Genomic DNA, 16,763 nt, shown 5'->3' with positions numbered 1-16,763 from the left:
ATCACTCCCCGTTCCCCCCAGCCCTAGGCAATCATTATTTTACTTTCCATCTCTATAGATTTGCCTCTTCTAGGTATTTCATATCAATGGAATAATATAACGTGGTCGTTTATCACTGGTTTCCTTCATTTAGCAAAATGTTTTCAAGGTAAACGTATGTTGTAGTAAGAGAACTTCATTTTATTGCTAAATAACATTCCATTGTGTGGATATACTACATTTTTTAAAAATTTATTTATTTATCTATTTATGGCTGTGTTGGGTCTTGGTTGCTGTGCGAGGGCTTTCTCCAGCTGTGGTAAGCGGGGGCCACTCTTCATCGCGGTGCGCGGGCCTCTCACTATCGCGGCCTCTCTTGTTGCGGAACACAGGCTCCAGACGCGCAGACTCAGTAATTGTGGCTCACGGGCCTAGTTGCTCTGCGGCATGTGGGATCTTCCCGGACCAGGGCTCGAACCTGTGTCCCCTGCATTGGCGGGCAGACTCTCAACCACTGCGCCACCAGGGAAGCCCAGGATATACTACATTTTGTTTATCCCTTCAGATGGACATTGAGTTGTTTCCACCTGGCCATTAAGAATAATGCTGCTCTTTCAGTTTTAAGTAATAAGAAAATGCAACTCCACCTGGCTGAAGCAAAAAACGAAAAGTCCAGCAGGCAGCCCTTGCTTCAGCACAGGTTTAAACATCATCATTAGGACCGACATTTTCTCCATTTCTGGGCTAGGCTCTGTCCTCCGCTCAGTTTTGGTGACAAAATGGCTTCCATAACTCCATTTCACATCCTCTCACAGTCATGCCAACAGGAGAAAGCAAAAGCCCTGGGGTTAGCTCTGTGTGGGCTGTCTCGCTGTGGCCCGAGAATATAAAACACTAAGTGAAATAGGCTGTGATCTATCCTTGGGAAATGGGGAAGGGACACAAAGGATGTGAACCAAAAACAGATAAGAGATAAACACCACACAAAATTGAGGCCTCTTTCTGGGAGGATAAATGGATTCTGAACAGCTGAAAACTTTTAAAGCCCAATTTTTAAAAACAAAAAAATAAATTTTAAATAATAAAAACCCAACTTAAGGTTGTGGTGAAAATGAAAAATAAATGCATATTAAGCATTAAGGAGAATGCTTAACACACAGTAAGTACTTAATAAATGTTAGCTGTCATATTAGCTATTATCTGTATTAGATGAACCACATGAAATTTGATGGAATTTGACATTTAAGAAAAAAAGCCAATTTCATATAGCCCCATGTCATATATACTCAGCTTAAAATTAAGTCATGTTCAGCCTGCTTTTCCATAATGAAATGTAAAACTGCATCTCAACAGAAGGAATGAGGCTTATTTTCAAAATTTTTTAAACTTCAGTTTATAGAGTCAGAGGAATTTCTCTGCTCTTGTGGAAAATATGAGAGGCAAAGTATGGGAAAGGGAAGTCTCTGAGACCAGTAGTCTGTAAAGCATTTCCTACACTAACAACAATACATACTATGGTTCAGGCCTGACAGCCACCTTAATCCTTTATTAGCCAAAGCTCTCAACTCAGTCTATTAAGAATTCTTTTCATAGGAAAACATCACTTTGATTTCTTAATATAAGCTAACAGGTAACTAGCACTCCTTTAATAAAATGTAATTTTTCAATCTTGCCCAAAATACATTTATCTCATAAAACAAGGGTTACCAAATGGTTACTTCCCTCTTGGACAGTCTAAACATGATTAAAAATAATTTTTAAAACTACTACCAGGATCACCTATTCCTTTTATCACGTCTTAGTCTCCTCCCTGTCCCCTTGGTCTAGTTTAAAATTATAGACCTAGATAGAGATCACCTGTTATGAACAATGAATACTTTCTTCATGATTTCTATATCTGATGGTAATTTTGTTGCTCTAATTCACTGTGAGGGCCTATGCTTACACAACATTATTTCCTATCAATATTAGAGCATAAGCCCTTCCTTCCTTATTCCTGATCAACAGTAAAGTCTCTGCTCTGCTTTGTCCCAAAGAATAAATAAATAAGTAACTACAGCAGTTATTACTGAGAAAAATAAAGATTTAAGCTGGCTAAAATAACTGAAAACATATTCATGTTTAGATGCTTAAGAAAATTTTATAATAATTCCAGTTTTCCTTTTTGCCTATTATAAAAATTCCTAAAATACAACTGAAGCACCATAAAATAACTAATAGCTGCCTCTTACCAGTTACTACGCGCCACACACATATTACTTTATTTAATCCTTACATTTATTCTCTGAGAGGTATGATTAGCTCTATTTTAAGGAAAAAAAATTGAGACTTAGAAAAATTAAATAATTTATCCAACCCCACTGAGAAAAGTGATGCCTTCAAAACTTGAACCCTGGTCAGCTGCCTCTGACAACAATATCAGCCTCAGCAAAGAATATTCAAAGACTGATCAAACTTTAGGAAAAGGGGAAACTATTACTTCTGCTCAGCTAAGTTGGGGAAGTGAGATAGCCTTTGCCTACACCAAGTAAGAGGATTCAAACGTTAAGAGTAAAATTATACAGCTCAGGATCCTCTGAAAGGTAAATGTATCCTCGAGTGTCCCTCAACTTGATCGCAATGACACTGCAGGTAGTGAGCATCAGTGGAGCCAAGGGGAAGAGAAGAACAGTTCTACTATTACGGTTATACCTACAGGGTGCTGATGACTACAAAAGGATATGGAAAGCCTCAGCCTTGTAGCTACTGAAAAACAAAAACGAGTTTTTAAAGCTAAGATAGAAAACACAGTTAAACCTTTTTTTAAAAAACTGTCTTACTGTATACTAAAAGTGCCTACATAAAGCAACTTCTATCTCACTCCTACCATACATGCACATGATAAAACAGTCCAGGCCCTTGTGACATATTAAAAGTAGTCTCGAGCTTCCCTGGTGGCGCAGTGGTTGAGAATCTGCCTGCTAATGCAGGGGACATGGGTTTGAGCCCTGGTCTGGGAAGATCCCACATGCCGTGGAGCAACTAGGCCTGTGAGCCACAACTACTGAGCCTGCGCGTCTGGAGCCTGTGCTCCGCAACAAGAGAGGCCGCGACAGTGAGAGGCCTGCGCACCGCAATGAAGAGTGGCCCCTGCTTGTCACAACTAGAGAAAGCCCTCGCACAGAAACGAAGACCCAACACAGCCAAAAATTAATTAATTAATTAAAGAAAAAAAGTAACAAATGTTCAAGTACAATTGGTGTCTTAAAAAAAAAAGTAGTCTCCATTCAGAGAAAGAGAATATATTTTCTTTCTTTTCTTTTTTTTAAATTTATTTTTATTTTTGGCTGCATTGGGTCTTCGTTGCTGTGTGGGCTTTCACTAGTTGCAGTGAGCGGGGGCTCCTCACTGCGGTGGCTTCTCTTGTTGCAGAGCATGGGCTCCAGGTATGCGGGCTTCAGTAGTTGTGGCACGCAGGCTCAGCAGTTATGGCTCACAGGCTTAGCTGCTCTGAGGCATGTGGGATCTTCCCAGACCAGGGATCGAACCCACGTCCCCTGCACTGGCAGGCAGATTCTTAACCACTGCGCCACCAGGGAAGTCCCAAGAGAATATATTTTTGCCTTTTTCTGACAGTAAAGGGAGGAATTTAAAAATAAAAATTTAAAAGTAAGGTTCTTGGCTTCCCTGGTGGCACAGTGGTTAAGAATCTGCCTGCCAATGCAGAGGACACAGGTTCGAGCCCTGGTCCAGGAAGATCCCACATGCCGCGGAGCAACTAAGCCCGTGCGCCGCAACTACTGAGCCCGCAAGCCACAACTAGTGAAGCCCACGTGCCTAGGGCCCGTGCTCCGCAACAAGAGAAGTCACTGCAATGAGAAGCCCATGCACCACAATGAGTAGTCGTCCCCGCTCGCAACGACTAGAGAAAGCTCATGTGCAGCAACAAAGACCCAACGCAGCCAAAAATAAAATAAATGAAATAAATAAAATTATTTTTAAAATTAAATAAATAAAATAAAAATAAGGTTCTTGGGAATTTCCTGGCGGTCCAGTGATTAGGATTCCGTGCTTCCACTGCAGGGGGCCGAGTGGCAAGGTCAAAAAATTAAAATTAAAAATTAAAAACAAATGAACAAAAAAACCCCACAACTCAAGAATGACCTTTGGCTCCCACTGAATTGCCTTCTTCCCACTTTCTGGACAAATCCTGAGTTTCCCTACTGACTTCTCTCAACCAATCCCAGTCAGGCAGTCCCCCAACCTAAGAGACGGCTGATACAACAAAAAGTGCCTCAAGTGCTTTGAAACCCCACAAATGCGTAATCTGCTTTAACAAATCTGTAAAGTCATGTAGTTTCTGCCTCTAGGAAGGTATGAAACAAAGGAACTTTGGATCACAAAATGTTCATCACCTTCTGTGGTGATAAAACTTCCAGATGACCCCACAGTTGAAACACTGCCATAGCATTTAACAAACTAATAAACAAACAAAAACAAAACAAAAAAAGGTTCTTGCAATAATCTCTTTAGGGGCTAAAAACTTTACCTTCTGTTTAGTCCCAGAATGGCTTGCTTTCTGCAGACTAAATGGTAGTTTCAAAAGCCAGTGAATCAGAAGCCAGGACTCTAAACCAGCACTGTAAACTGGCTCAGGAACTAAAAGATAACTGACTGTAATCAAGTAACTGCTTCTTCAGTCACCCTCACTGCTCCTTCACTGAAACTTCTCTACTGAGAAAGAAAAAGAGAAATAAAGGCCCGAAGAATTTTAAGCTCTGTTCCAAGAAGCTGCCTTGGGAAGCACTACGGTGGATGAGGGAAAGACCAGGTGGTTAGGACCAAGCCCTCACCTGCCAATTCTCCCAGAATAGAGCCACTTTTTCCTCTTTACATATAATGGAGTTCTATGTAAATTTTTATTTAAAAAGCATTCTGCAGGAATTCCCTGGTGGTCCAGTGATTAGGCCTCTGTGCTTTCACTGCCAAGGGCCCAGGTTCAATCCCTGGTGGGGGGGCGGGGGGAAAGCATTTTGCTACTACAAAGCAAGAGTGAAAAACACTTGTTCAGGTGCTCTCTAAAGTCCTGGCTACTTCACTGCATTCTCAGATTCACAGCCTTATGCAATAAATTTCAGGTGTGAAAGACACAGTCAATTTTATATCAGTGCTGCAATTAATGTTCAGTTACATCCCATTTTAGGATAAAACACATCACGCACGCACCCCCCACCAAAAAAAACTTTCAACGGGATATTCTAAAAATAAAAATAATCAATAGGATAAGATTCCCTGTGTAAGTGGTGGCAACAGCTGACTGACAGCAGAAACAATAGCAGCAAGCTGTGTTCCCTGGACGTCAGAAGCAACAACAGCACCTGCCGACCAAAGCAAGCAGCCAGGCACAGGAGTCCCAAGAGCCAGGCAGCGCTTTTCAGTGCATTGTCTGTCTTATCTCTTCCACATCTCAAACTTCTGTTTCCTGGGGTTACAGAGGTATCCCTGGGCTGCAGTCTGTCTTTACTCCTTCTCCCACCCTGCCTAGTTCACACAATCATCTCGGGGCACATCTACTACACTGAGGTACCACAGGGGACGTGACACCCACACACCACGCTCAGCTAAGGTGAGTAACAGTCTTATGTGTCACAACCAAATTTAAAGCCATCAATAATCTCATCCACATGTTCCCTTCTGTCCCTATCCTTTTAGGCTCCACATTCTAAGACCCTAACTAGAGAATTCTAATGCCTAAAAATACTTACATTAAGAATATGTCCAAGAATTAGCTGAAATAAATGCACTCTGGAATTGATAGGCCAATTATTAATTTTAAACTTATCAGCAAAGCAGTTTGACTATAAAGATATTCAATGTGGAAGTGAATTCAAACACCAGGGACAAAACATTACACTTTGTAGGATTTATCCAGTAAGGCTAAGAACTCAGCATAAAGTATCATATATGCCCAAGTATAAACCATGGTCTTTTCCCAAAAATTATCCAGCAAAAAAGAAGTAGTTCCCTTAGATTCTAGTCCTTATAAAGCCTTTATAATGATAGACTGTTTTCTCAAGTACCTTATTTTTAACATAATAAGGCAAAAAAAAAAATCTTCAAAAGGAAATGAACAATCAGGATTACAGTAATGCTGGGCTTGATGGCAGAGGGTAATAGAATGACCATTCCTAGAGGACCCTGACTCGGAGGAGTCTTGGTGAGACCTAGAAGAGAGGGGAGGAGGGGATGAAACACTCTTCACTGACTGACGATTGATTAGGGAACTGTCCGAAATCACTTTAAACAATACTAATTTGGGAGACATCAACCCAATAAAATTAATTTTAAAAGAGGCAAATAGGGCTTCCCTGGTGGTGCAGTGGTTGAGAGTCTGCCTGCCGATGCAGGGGACAAGGGTTCGTGCCCTGGTCTGGGAAGATCCCACATGCTGCGGAGTGGCTGGGCCCGTGAGCCATGGCTGCTGAGCCTGCGCGTCCGGAGCCGGTGCTCCGCAACGGGGGAGGCCACAACAGTAAGAGGCCCACGTACCGCAAAAAAAAAAAAAAGAGGCCAATAATTTCAACACATTTTTGGAATTATTCCTCCTCATTAATGCTGTACACAGCCTTTTAAAAAGCAAGTCAAGGGTCTTCCCTGGTGGCGCAGTGGTTGAGAATCCGCCTGTCAATGCAGGGGACATGGATTCGAGCCCTGGTCCGGGAAGATCCCACATGCCGCGGAGCAACTAAGCCCCTGTGCCACAACTACTGAAGCCTGCGCTCTAGAGCCCGTGAGCCACAACTACTGAAGCGGGCGTGCCTGGAGCCCGTGCTCCACAACAAAAGAAGCCACCGCAATGAGAAGCCCGCGCACCACAACGAAGAGTAGCCCCCCCTCGCCGCAACTAGAGAAAGCCCGCGTGCAGCAACGAAGACCCCATGCAGCCAAAAATAAATAAATAAATTTATAAAAAAAAGAAACTAAATATCATAACTAAACATTTGACTACTATATCTCTAAAATTTATACTTTCAAGTTGTATAGAATTTTAAACTTTTCATTGGGGAGTTAGGAGACTTACAACCAAGGCTATCTTATATTTGGGTACATAAAGTATCTGATAATACAAACTCAATGTGAAATGTTCCCCTGGAGACATACACAACGGAATAGAGCACGCCCGCCAAAACAAAGGAAAGAAAGAAAAAAGACCTGCTAATAGCCAGCCACACAAATCACTCTAAGGCCACCAGCCTAGATTAGACCGTACTACCTTTAACCTTGGCTGACAGCGCTCCTGGAATCAAGGCAGGGTACAAGCTTAAAAACCTGACAACTGCAGGTAATAACTTTTTTTTGTTTCTTTGAAAACAGAACACAAGATTTGGTGGTAAAAATCTGGGGACCTGTTAGACCTTTGATACAAACACAGAGCAAGACAAAAATCTCTTTAATTCTTAGTCATCAACACAAAAAATACTTTATCTACCTGGACCAGATGATGAGACAAAGGTAAGTAATTTCTTTACAAACTGTCAAGTTTAAAAAAAGAAAGAGGGAGGGAGGGAAGAAATACTAACCCCTGAAATATAAAGGCCATCAATGATGAACTAAATTTAAAAATCTAATGAACTCTTCTCAAATCTTATTCTCCTTAAAATTCCCTATCCCATATATTGCTATTTACCCTCTTTAAGCTGATCTTTAGCTTCCCTTCTCTTATTCTGTCCAATGGCACTCTCCAAGTTTCAGGCTCCAGCCCTTTTCTCTCCTCCCCCTTCTCTTCAGTAAGCTGATCTTGCCGTCCTAATTGTCCTCAAAGGTGTATTCTAATCCCAGCCTCCCACCTCCAAACCAACTCTCCTTATCCTCCTTTAGGATATCTGTCACTTCAAATACAGTGTGCCTAAAACAAAATCTCTATCCCATCTCCAACCAACTTCTCCCAACTTTCTTAGTCTTCATTAAGTGTAACATTTTCAGTAAAACTGCCATTGTTTTTATTGCTTTCCTGTTCATGTCCCATAATTAGTTAGTTCTAGCCCTGCTGACTCTTCTTTAAAAGAACTTTTCAAAATTGGAAGTCTTAAACAGGTTCACTGTCTTTGACTCAATATTTCCATTTCTAAGATTCCACATAATCTGAGAAAATCTGAAATGCAGACAAAGATATTCACTGAAGTATTATAATGCCTGAAACAGTAAACATGTTTCCAGCAATAAAGAAATATTTAAACAAATTAAGCAGTTAAGTAAATTAGAACATTACTCAGTCACTAATAATTGGTTATGAGAAAAAAATTTTTAACTTCTTTTTAAAAAATATTTATTTATTTGCCACACCACACGGCATGTGGGATCTTAGCTCCCGGACCAGGGATCGAACCCAAGACCCCTGCACTGGAAGCCCAAAATCTTAACCACTGGACCACTAGGGAAGTCCCAGTTATGAGAAAATTTTAAGGACATTAAAAATGTTAATGACAAAATGTTAAATAAGGAAAGCAGCATACAAAATCATACATGAGATGATTAAGTAACAAAAAACACAGGGATGAAAAAAAGACTAGAAGGAAAAATAACAAAATATTAATAATGTCCCATTTGTATCGTGCTGGATGGTGACAATGTGAGTCATTTTTGTTTTCTTCTTCTTTTTTTTTTTTTGGCCTGGCCACAAGGGATCTTAGTTCCCCAACCAGGGATTGAACCCAGGGCCCAGGCACTGAAAACACCAAGTCATACCCAATGGACCACCAGGAAATCCCTTTGTTTTCTTTTTTACATATTTCTATAGTTTCCAGATATGGTACATAATATTTTAAAAATCAGGAAAAAAGGTGACTTCCCTGGTGGTGCAGTGGTTGAGACTCTGCGCTTCCAATGCGGGGGGCCTGGGTTTGATCCCTAGTCAGGAAACTAGATCCCACATGCTGCAACTAAGAGTTCACATGCCACAAGTGAGGAGCACGCTGGCTGCAACTAAGGAGCTGGCGACCCATAAGTAAGAAGCTGGCCTGCTGCAACTAAGACCCAGAGCAAATAAATCTACATTAAAAAAATAAATAAAATCAGAAAAAAGGTAATTTTTTAAATGTGTTTCCAATTCAAGACTTGTCAGGTCTCCCTAAATTAATCCTCAAAGTCAATATTATTTTAAACTAAATAGCAAAAATAAACTGGAGAAGGAACTCAGAAATATAATCTTAATAATATGTAAGAAATGCCCAAAAAATTCTGAAAACAAGAGTGACAAGGTGGGGGAAAAAAAAAAAAGAGTGACAAGGTGTATATAGGAGATGTGGGAGAGCCCTTGCCCTACCAAAACCTACAACGTACTCAGAACTACAGTAAATTAAAAAATAGGGAACTAAAGCGGAAACAGAGTAATCAACACCTCAATACTCATACATGGAGAGATGCAATAGCGTTGCGGTGACCAGCCAAATCATTTAGAAAAAAATAAGACAGCAATAACCAAAGCCTAATAACCACAGCCAACCTTTACTGCACACTTACCACGGGTCCAAAACCTTGGGGCCAGATGTCACTGCATTTCAGTTTCTTGGGTTTTCCAAAGACACTATGATATTGGTGCCTATTTCATGTACTATGTAAGACTGCAGCAAGGTCTACGAGCATGTTTTTAAAACATGCAGCCTACAGCCTTCCTGTTCTCAAAGGAAGAAGAGATCCCCCTTCTGTACAATACAAACCTGTGCTCTGATCACATCCCCTCCTGTCAACTCAGGGCGTTTGCTCCAAATTCCCCTTCTTGTCAGTATTTTCAACCTCTCCCTTTCTACTAGCTCCTTGCCATTCGCTTACATTTGAGAGGGAAAAAAACACTCCTCAGGAACCACTCCCTTGCTACCCTTTCTCCTTCACACAAAGAAAGCTTATTCAATTAGTAACCTTTTAAAAAGAAAAAAAAAAAAAGACTACAGTGTCATCCCATTCACTCATAGGGCTGCAGGCTCCGTGTGGCCAAAAGCACGGTGCTGAGACTACTCCAGGTGTGGGCTCTAATGATTTCCTAACTGCCAAAGTCAAAGGCCACCATCAGGGTTCATCTCACTTGAATTATTTTGCAGACTGTGCTCTTCCCTTCTCGAAATGCCCTTGGTTTCTGTGAATCAACTTTCTCCTGATTCTCCTATCCCTCTGGCTCCTCCTTTACCCTACCTATGGCTTTCTTCTCTTCACATTCAACATCTTCAGCCAGCTGCCACCAACACTATACCCAACAACTCCCATTTGCATTTCTAACCAGAGCTCTTGCCAGCGCTCTAGCGGTTAACACTCACCAATGTCTCTAACTGGAAGTGAACCACACACCTGTAACTGCCTAACAAAAGCCATCATTAGCTTTTCCCAAAGCTGCTGTGCATTCTCTACCTTGAGGAATGGCAACACCATCCACAAATTTAGCTAATTCAGAAACCTGGGATTCATCTTAGACCCCTCCCACTCTCCTCCCACATTAAATTGGACACTAAATGCAGTGAATTCTACCCCCTTAATACCCATCAGTCACCTGAAGCTGGATCTCTTTCCTCTAAGCCATTCTCTACACAGCAGATAGAGTAACCTTTCTAAACATCTCAATCTGTACCCACAGCAATGAGCCCCACTCAATGCTCACCACATCCTGCACCCCAGCCGCACTTCCCTGCTTGACATTCCGAGAACACAATCATGCCACTTACACCTCCACATGTTTACGCCAACTGCAGCACTGCTTTTGCTTGGAAGGCCCTCACCCTGCCACCTATTTACTTGGGAAATTATTATTGGCTCTTCCAGATCCAGTTTAACACAACTCCGTGAATCTACTAAAACCTATTGAACTGTACACTTTAAGTAGATGAACTGTATGGTATGTAAATTATACCTCAACAAAACTCACACTTTTCTGTGAGAAAAAAGACTTACCATCCGATTTTTAAAAAATGGGCAAAAGACAAAACAGGCACTTCACAAAATAAAAAATTTCAAATGACCAAGACATACGAAAAGATCTTCGAAACCATCACTCAGGCAAATGCAAATTAAAACCACAGTAAGGTATCAGTACATATCCAGAAGAGCTAAAATTAAAAAGAATGACATGATCAAGTATTACAAAGATGCGGAACAATCGAAACTTCATACACTGCAGGTGGGAGTGTAAGGCAGTTCAATCAAAACTATTTCATAATATAACTGGGAAAAAAATCTCTGCAATTACTATTAAGACTAAGCATACACCTCTTCTATAACCTAGCAATCCCACTGCTAGAGTATATCCCCAAGAGAAATAAGTGCTAATGTCCACAAAAGGACATGTACAAGAATGCTAACAGGGGGCTTCCCTGGTGGCGCAGTGGTTGAGAGTCCGCCTGCTGATGCAGGGGACACAGGTTCGTGCCCCGGTCCGGGAAGATCTCACATGCCACGGAGTGGCTGCGCCCGTGAGCCATGGCCGCTGAGCCTGCGTGTCCGGAGCCTGTGCTCCGCAACGGGAGAGGCCACAGCAGTGAGAGGCCCGCATACCGCAAAAGCAAAACAAACAAACAAACAAACAAAAACAAAAAAAAAAGAATGCTAACAGGGACTTCCCTGGTGGTGCAGTGGTTAAGAATCCGCCTGCCAAGGCAGGGGACACAGGTTAGAGCCCTGGTCCCAGAAGATCCCACACGCCGCAGAGAAGCTAAGCCTGTGCGCCACAACTACTGAAGCCCACGCGCCTAGAGCCCGCGAGCCACAACCACTGAAGCCCGCGTACCTAGAGCTCGTGCTTCGCAACAGAAGCCACCGCAATGCGAAGCCAGCGCACCACAACGAAGTGCAGCCTCCGCTAGCCGCAACTAGAAAAAGCCCGTGCACAGCAACGAAGACCCAATGCAGCCAAAAATAAAAATAAATTTTAAAAAAGATTTTTTAAAAAAAGGTGTTAAAAAAGTAATTTATAACCAAAAAGTGTAAAGAACCCAAATGTCCATCAATGAATGGATAACTACAACACAGTAATATCAACACAATGAAATGTTACTTGGCAATATAAAGGAATGAATTACCAATACATACTACAACATGGATGAACCTTGAAAGCATTATGCTAAGAGAAAGAAACCAGACAGAAGATCATATGCTGTATGATTCCATTTATATGAAACATCCAGAACAGATAAGTTTATAGAAAGAGAAAATAAATTAATGAATGCTGGGGTCAAGGGAGAAATGGGGAATGACAAACAAGTACAGGGTTATTTTGGGGGGGTGATGAAAATATTCTGGAATTAGATAACAGTTGCACAACCTTGTGAATATACTAAAAAAAACAGCAAGTTATACACTTTAAAAACTAAATTCTTAAAAGACCAATTTTACAGTATGTGAATTATGTTTCAAGAAAAAAGTTACATGTGAGGAAAAAAATCAATAAAAACCAAAAAAATTCTTTAAAACATTTTATACATATGCACAGGCCCCAAAGCAAAAATCTATCCCAAGCCATGTGATTTAGCTAATTCTTAAGAATTAGGTCTTCCCTGCTGCCTGTTACAAAGCAGCACAATTAATAATTAGCAAACTAAACTCACTGGAACAATCTGACAAGCTAACAATCTCAGTTCAGAAATCTTATTTCTAACAACTACAAATTCTAGTGTTCTAAAAAAGCTGCCTATAGGAACTGGCGCAATTCACAAAAGCTCACAGAATTGAACTGAATTAAAATGAATGAAGTGCCACTTGCACATACAAGCATATGACAAAAGTAGATCGTATTACATCAAGCCAGGCCCATGTAGTCACATAATGCAAGTCTGCCAGTCATTATATTAATATAGTTTAAAATTAGATCTATTACTCTCTTTCCTCCTCTGGAGAATTAATCAAAAAGCAAAAACACTGGGCATCAGGAGACCTGAATTCTGGTCCAAACTAAGCTAGTTGTGTGACCTTACCCTCTATTAGAGCTGTCTGTAAAATGAGGAATACCTCCGAGGCTACGAGTCTCCTGAAGTCCCTCTACCATCACCTCTCCCCCGTGCCACTCTGTGCACCCAGAGTCAAGTCATCATGGTTTCCCCACGTACTATGGAAGGCCAGCTCTCGGTTTCTACTTCTCCCCACCCCCTATAATCCATTCTCTACATTGACAGCCAGTACTCTTCAAAACAGGAATCAGATCCTGCCACTCCCATCCATATGCCTCCCAGCGGCCTACAAGGCCAGGCCCTACCCGTTCTGACTCCTCCCCCCTCACCATCCTCTTGGGTAGCACTCTAGCCACTCTGACCTTTGGGTTCCTCCAACATTCCTAGCCCATTCCTCCCCAGGGCCTTTGCCACACTCCCATCTCCTCCGCCTTATTCTAACTTCTGTTCAAATGTCACCTCCTCAGAGAACTGAATGTGGATTCTGGTCCCAGCCTGCTTAGATTCAACTTAATAGCTGGACATGTTACTTACTCATGCTGTACCCCCGTTTCATCTGTAAAGTCGTAACAACAGTGCCTACCTCACAGAATTATCACAAGGGATAAACGCATGTAAAGCAAGCAGCAAATAGACTGGCACGGTTTTCAAATGTCATCTATCACTATATTTAAGGCACCCCATCTTCATTTTCTCCCTCTCCCTGAGCACTGTCTGGAACTGCCTTCTTTGTCATTCGCTGTAGGGTTCCAAAACCCCCATAGAATGTAAGCTTCGTGAGGAGCTTGCCTTGCCTTGTTCAAAGCTCTACCACCATTTCCTAGGAAAGGCATGCACACACTTGTTGAATATATGAATAAATCAATCACATCAAGGATTCCTTTAAAATAATACTGGCTTGATTCAAAGAATTAAGTGAAAAACTGCCTCAAACAGTTATGTAATGGGGCTGGTCTCCTCCTGGTCCTTGCAGACTGACCAGTTCATTTAGTCACTGACTGAGGGGTTTCTGTCAAATCTAGTCACATAAGTACAACAGACAACGAAAAAAGCTAATAGATTAACCTGTGAGAGTAGAAGTTGAATACTGTGGATATATGCTAATTCTCTGTAAACATACCACATAAATCCAAACTGCAGCACACCAAAAAAGGCTCTGGCCATTAGGAAAGTCATACCCTGAAATATGAAAATATGAAACAGTGACTTTAACTGTTTTTCTACATGTACATATATATATATAAAAAACATACACAGTTACATATATCCACCTACACACACACACAGAGCCATCCCCAAAACTAGGGGAATGCTTTTTTCAACTCCTTTTAACTTTTCTTAACAAAATGGGCTATGTGGGAATAAATGTTTTGAACTGAAAGTTGTGACCCAACTCAGGAGCCTAAACATTACAGTTCTCCTTACTTATGGACTAAATTTCCGTCATTCACCAAAGGAAATCCCAAATATAAGGTTCTGATTACTAGTATTAATTTTTAAAGCATCTAAAACTAACAAATATCCATTGAGATTTAACATCTTAAGACTCCAACATCTAATTTTTACCCACCAGGTCAAGCCCTTAATAAATATTTTTCCCTCGCTCTAGTGGTTTTTTTTTAATTGTTTTTTTAAGAAAGGCTTTATTATGTCGGTATCTACATTTTGTGAAATCCTTAACATAGTTTCAAGTTATATTCCGGTTTGAATGAACACAAATCCTGTCATGATACATCACATTAGTAATGACTTAGGCAGTTTTCATAGACGCCACCAACGGTTATGAAATTCGCCAGGCTGAGACCAAAGCGAAGAAGGGAAAAAGCCTAGGAATGCTGCAGGCTAGTCCCCCAAAGAAAACAAACCAACCAAAAATGCTTCGTGATTTTACTTAAAGATGATCACGGACGATCCCCATAATACCAAATATATACCACAGAGTTATTTCTTTCTCAAATGGAAGAGTGAAGCCACAAATCTAGGAGGAGGAGTAATCTACGCTGGTAGATTCTTCAAAATTAGGAAAGAAAGGGAAAGGAGACGCGGCGGCGCTCTGCGGTCTTGGAGCCGCTCTCCAGGAAAGGCTTCCCGGGCGCCGGCCGCTCCCACTCCGGTCCGCGGCCAGGCTGGAGGGGGCTGGCGGCTGGCATGTTTGAAATATCACCACCCTATTCATCGCCTCCCGGCACAATGAGGCGCTGGGCAGCCGCGCCGAGGACCGCCCGCGCACACGCCCACCCGCCCCGCGCAGCCCGAGACCCGGGCGCAGCCGCGTCGCAGCGAAGTCACGCTCGGCCCGGGCAGAAAGTTTCGGAAAAAAAACCAAGCGCCGAAACGCACAGGTTTCAGAGCTGAACTCGTGCCAGGAACACGCCCGAGGCAAACCACTTGACAACCAGCTCCGGTTTTCAGCAGAAAGGCCGAGAGGCGGGGGCCGGAGAGGAAGAGGAGGCAACACACACACACATACACACTCTCTCTCTCACACTCGGCTCCTCTTCCTCTAGGGCCTCGGCGCCCAGGTGGGAGCGATACCGCAGCCTCACGCCCGCACGCGGCGCCGGGGCCCGGGCAGCGGGCGCCAGCTTCTCTCCCAGGAAGGCCCGGGACCCCCGGGTCACCTCGGAGCGCAGGGGAGGGTGCGCACGCCCGGCGCTTCCTTCCCCGTCCGCCCCCAACGGCCGCGGAGACTGGGGGCCCCAGGGGCTCGGGGTCAGGGGATGCTCGGCGGGCCGGCCGCGGGTTCGCGCGCGCCCCTCCCCCCGCCCCTCCCCCCGGGCCGCCCGCGGGGCGCGCAGGAGGCGAGAGCCGGCGTCCCGGGGGATCAGCTCGCCCGCCCGCCCGCCCCGGGAATCCGGGCAACTTTCCCCTGCGCAGTCTCGGGCTAACCCCGACCGGGCGGAGGCGGGGGTCCGGGGGCTAGCGCGGCGTGGACTCACTTTTTCGGATGTTTCTCTCTTTTCGGCCTCCGCTTTCGGGCCTGAATGGCCAGCACTGAGGAAAGAAGACACACATTAACGGTCGGGCAGGCCGGCGCGGGGCCGCGTGGCGGGGAGAAGGGGACGCCGCGGGCCACTCACCTTTCCGGGAGCTCATCCCGACGCGGGGGAAGTGGGGCGGGGGGCTTCGCGGCGGCGGCGGCGGCGGCGGCAGCAGCTGCACCGGCAGCAGCGTCGCGGGAGCCGAGCCGAGCTGCAGCCTCCACTCACTCCGCCGGCCGGGAGGAGGCGGGAACCGCGCCTGCGCCGCCGCCGCAGCCGCCGCTCCCGCTGGGGGCCCGGCAAAACACGCCCCCGGCCGGCCCCGCCCCCGCCCCGCCCCGCCCGCCCTCCCGCAACCCCCCCGCCCGGTGGGGTCGAGACCCCCGTGCCGGCCCCGCCCGCGCGCTCGCACCCACCCGCCTAGCCCACCTGTGCGGAAGTGACCCCCCCCCACGACCACCGCCATTCCCTCCCATGCCTCCTCCACCCCAGCCTGCAGACCGGGCCTCCGCCTCCTGCGCCCCTGCGGCTGGCCCAGGCCTCCCGTCCCTCCTGGGCACGCGGCCTGCGCGACCCTCCCTCTCCAGCTTCTCTCCTACCCACCCCGGCGGGTCGCGCCGCCCGCTTCTCCATGCGCCCTTCCTTGGCCGGCGCCTCCGCGGGTCTCACACCACCTCTCCTCACGCGGCCTCTTCTCCCCCTTTGCTCCTCTACATCCTTGCATCCCCATGAGCGCCGCTTCCTCTCTGTCGGGTGTGGAAAGGGCACAGGACCAAGAGCTGGGAAACCTGGGTCTTTCACTAGCCGTGTGACCTTGGAAAAGTCATCTTATCTCTCACCTTTATCTACCCCACAGGATTGCTTGAGTGTAATGAAGGAAAAGATGCAAATGGCACAGATA

The 16,763-nt window shown here is 44.5% G+C and overlaps 1 protein-coding gene across 4 annotated transcripts in view; it reads right to left on the bottom strand.

Annotated features, from left to right (window-relative positions):
• The window catches only part of SRPK2 (SRSF protein kinase 2), a 226,343-nt gene extending 209,751 nt beyond the window's left edge, over positions 1 to 16,592 (bottom strand). For 2 of the 4 annotated variants that reach the window (XM_065884407.1, XM_065884410.1), the window contains exons 1-2: positions 16,466 to 16,495; positions 15,821 to 15,875 (exon numbers count right to left, since the gene is read on the bottom strand). In XM_065884407.1, coding sequence (XP_065740479.1) covers positions 15,821 to 15,875; positions 16,466 to 16,495 — 85 coding nt within the window. Of the gene's footprint in view, positions 1 to 15,820; positions 15,876 to 15,961; positions 15,978 to 16,465 lie in introns of those variants that run through there. The other 2 variants (XM_065884408.1, XM_065884411.1) reach the window with 2 other exon arrangements.
• Between the last annotated feature and the right edge of the window lie 171 nt (positions 16,593 to 16,763).

The sequence above is a fragment of the Phocoena phocoena genome, chromosome 9 (assembly GCF_963924675.1).
Source record: "Phocoena phocoena chromosome 9, mPhoPho1.1, whole genome shotgun sequence".
Classification (NCBI taxonomy): domain Eukaryota; kingdom Metazoa; phylum Chordata; class Mammalia; order Artiodactyla; family Phocoenidae; genus Phocoena; species Phocoena phocoena.
Note: the sequence above shows the minus strand (reverse complement) of the source record. Positions and strands in the feature narration are given on the sequence as shown.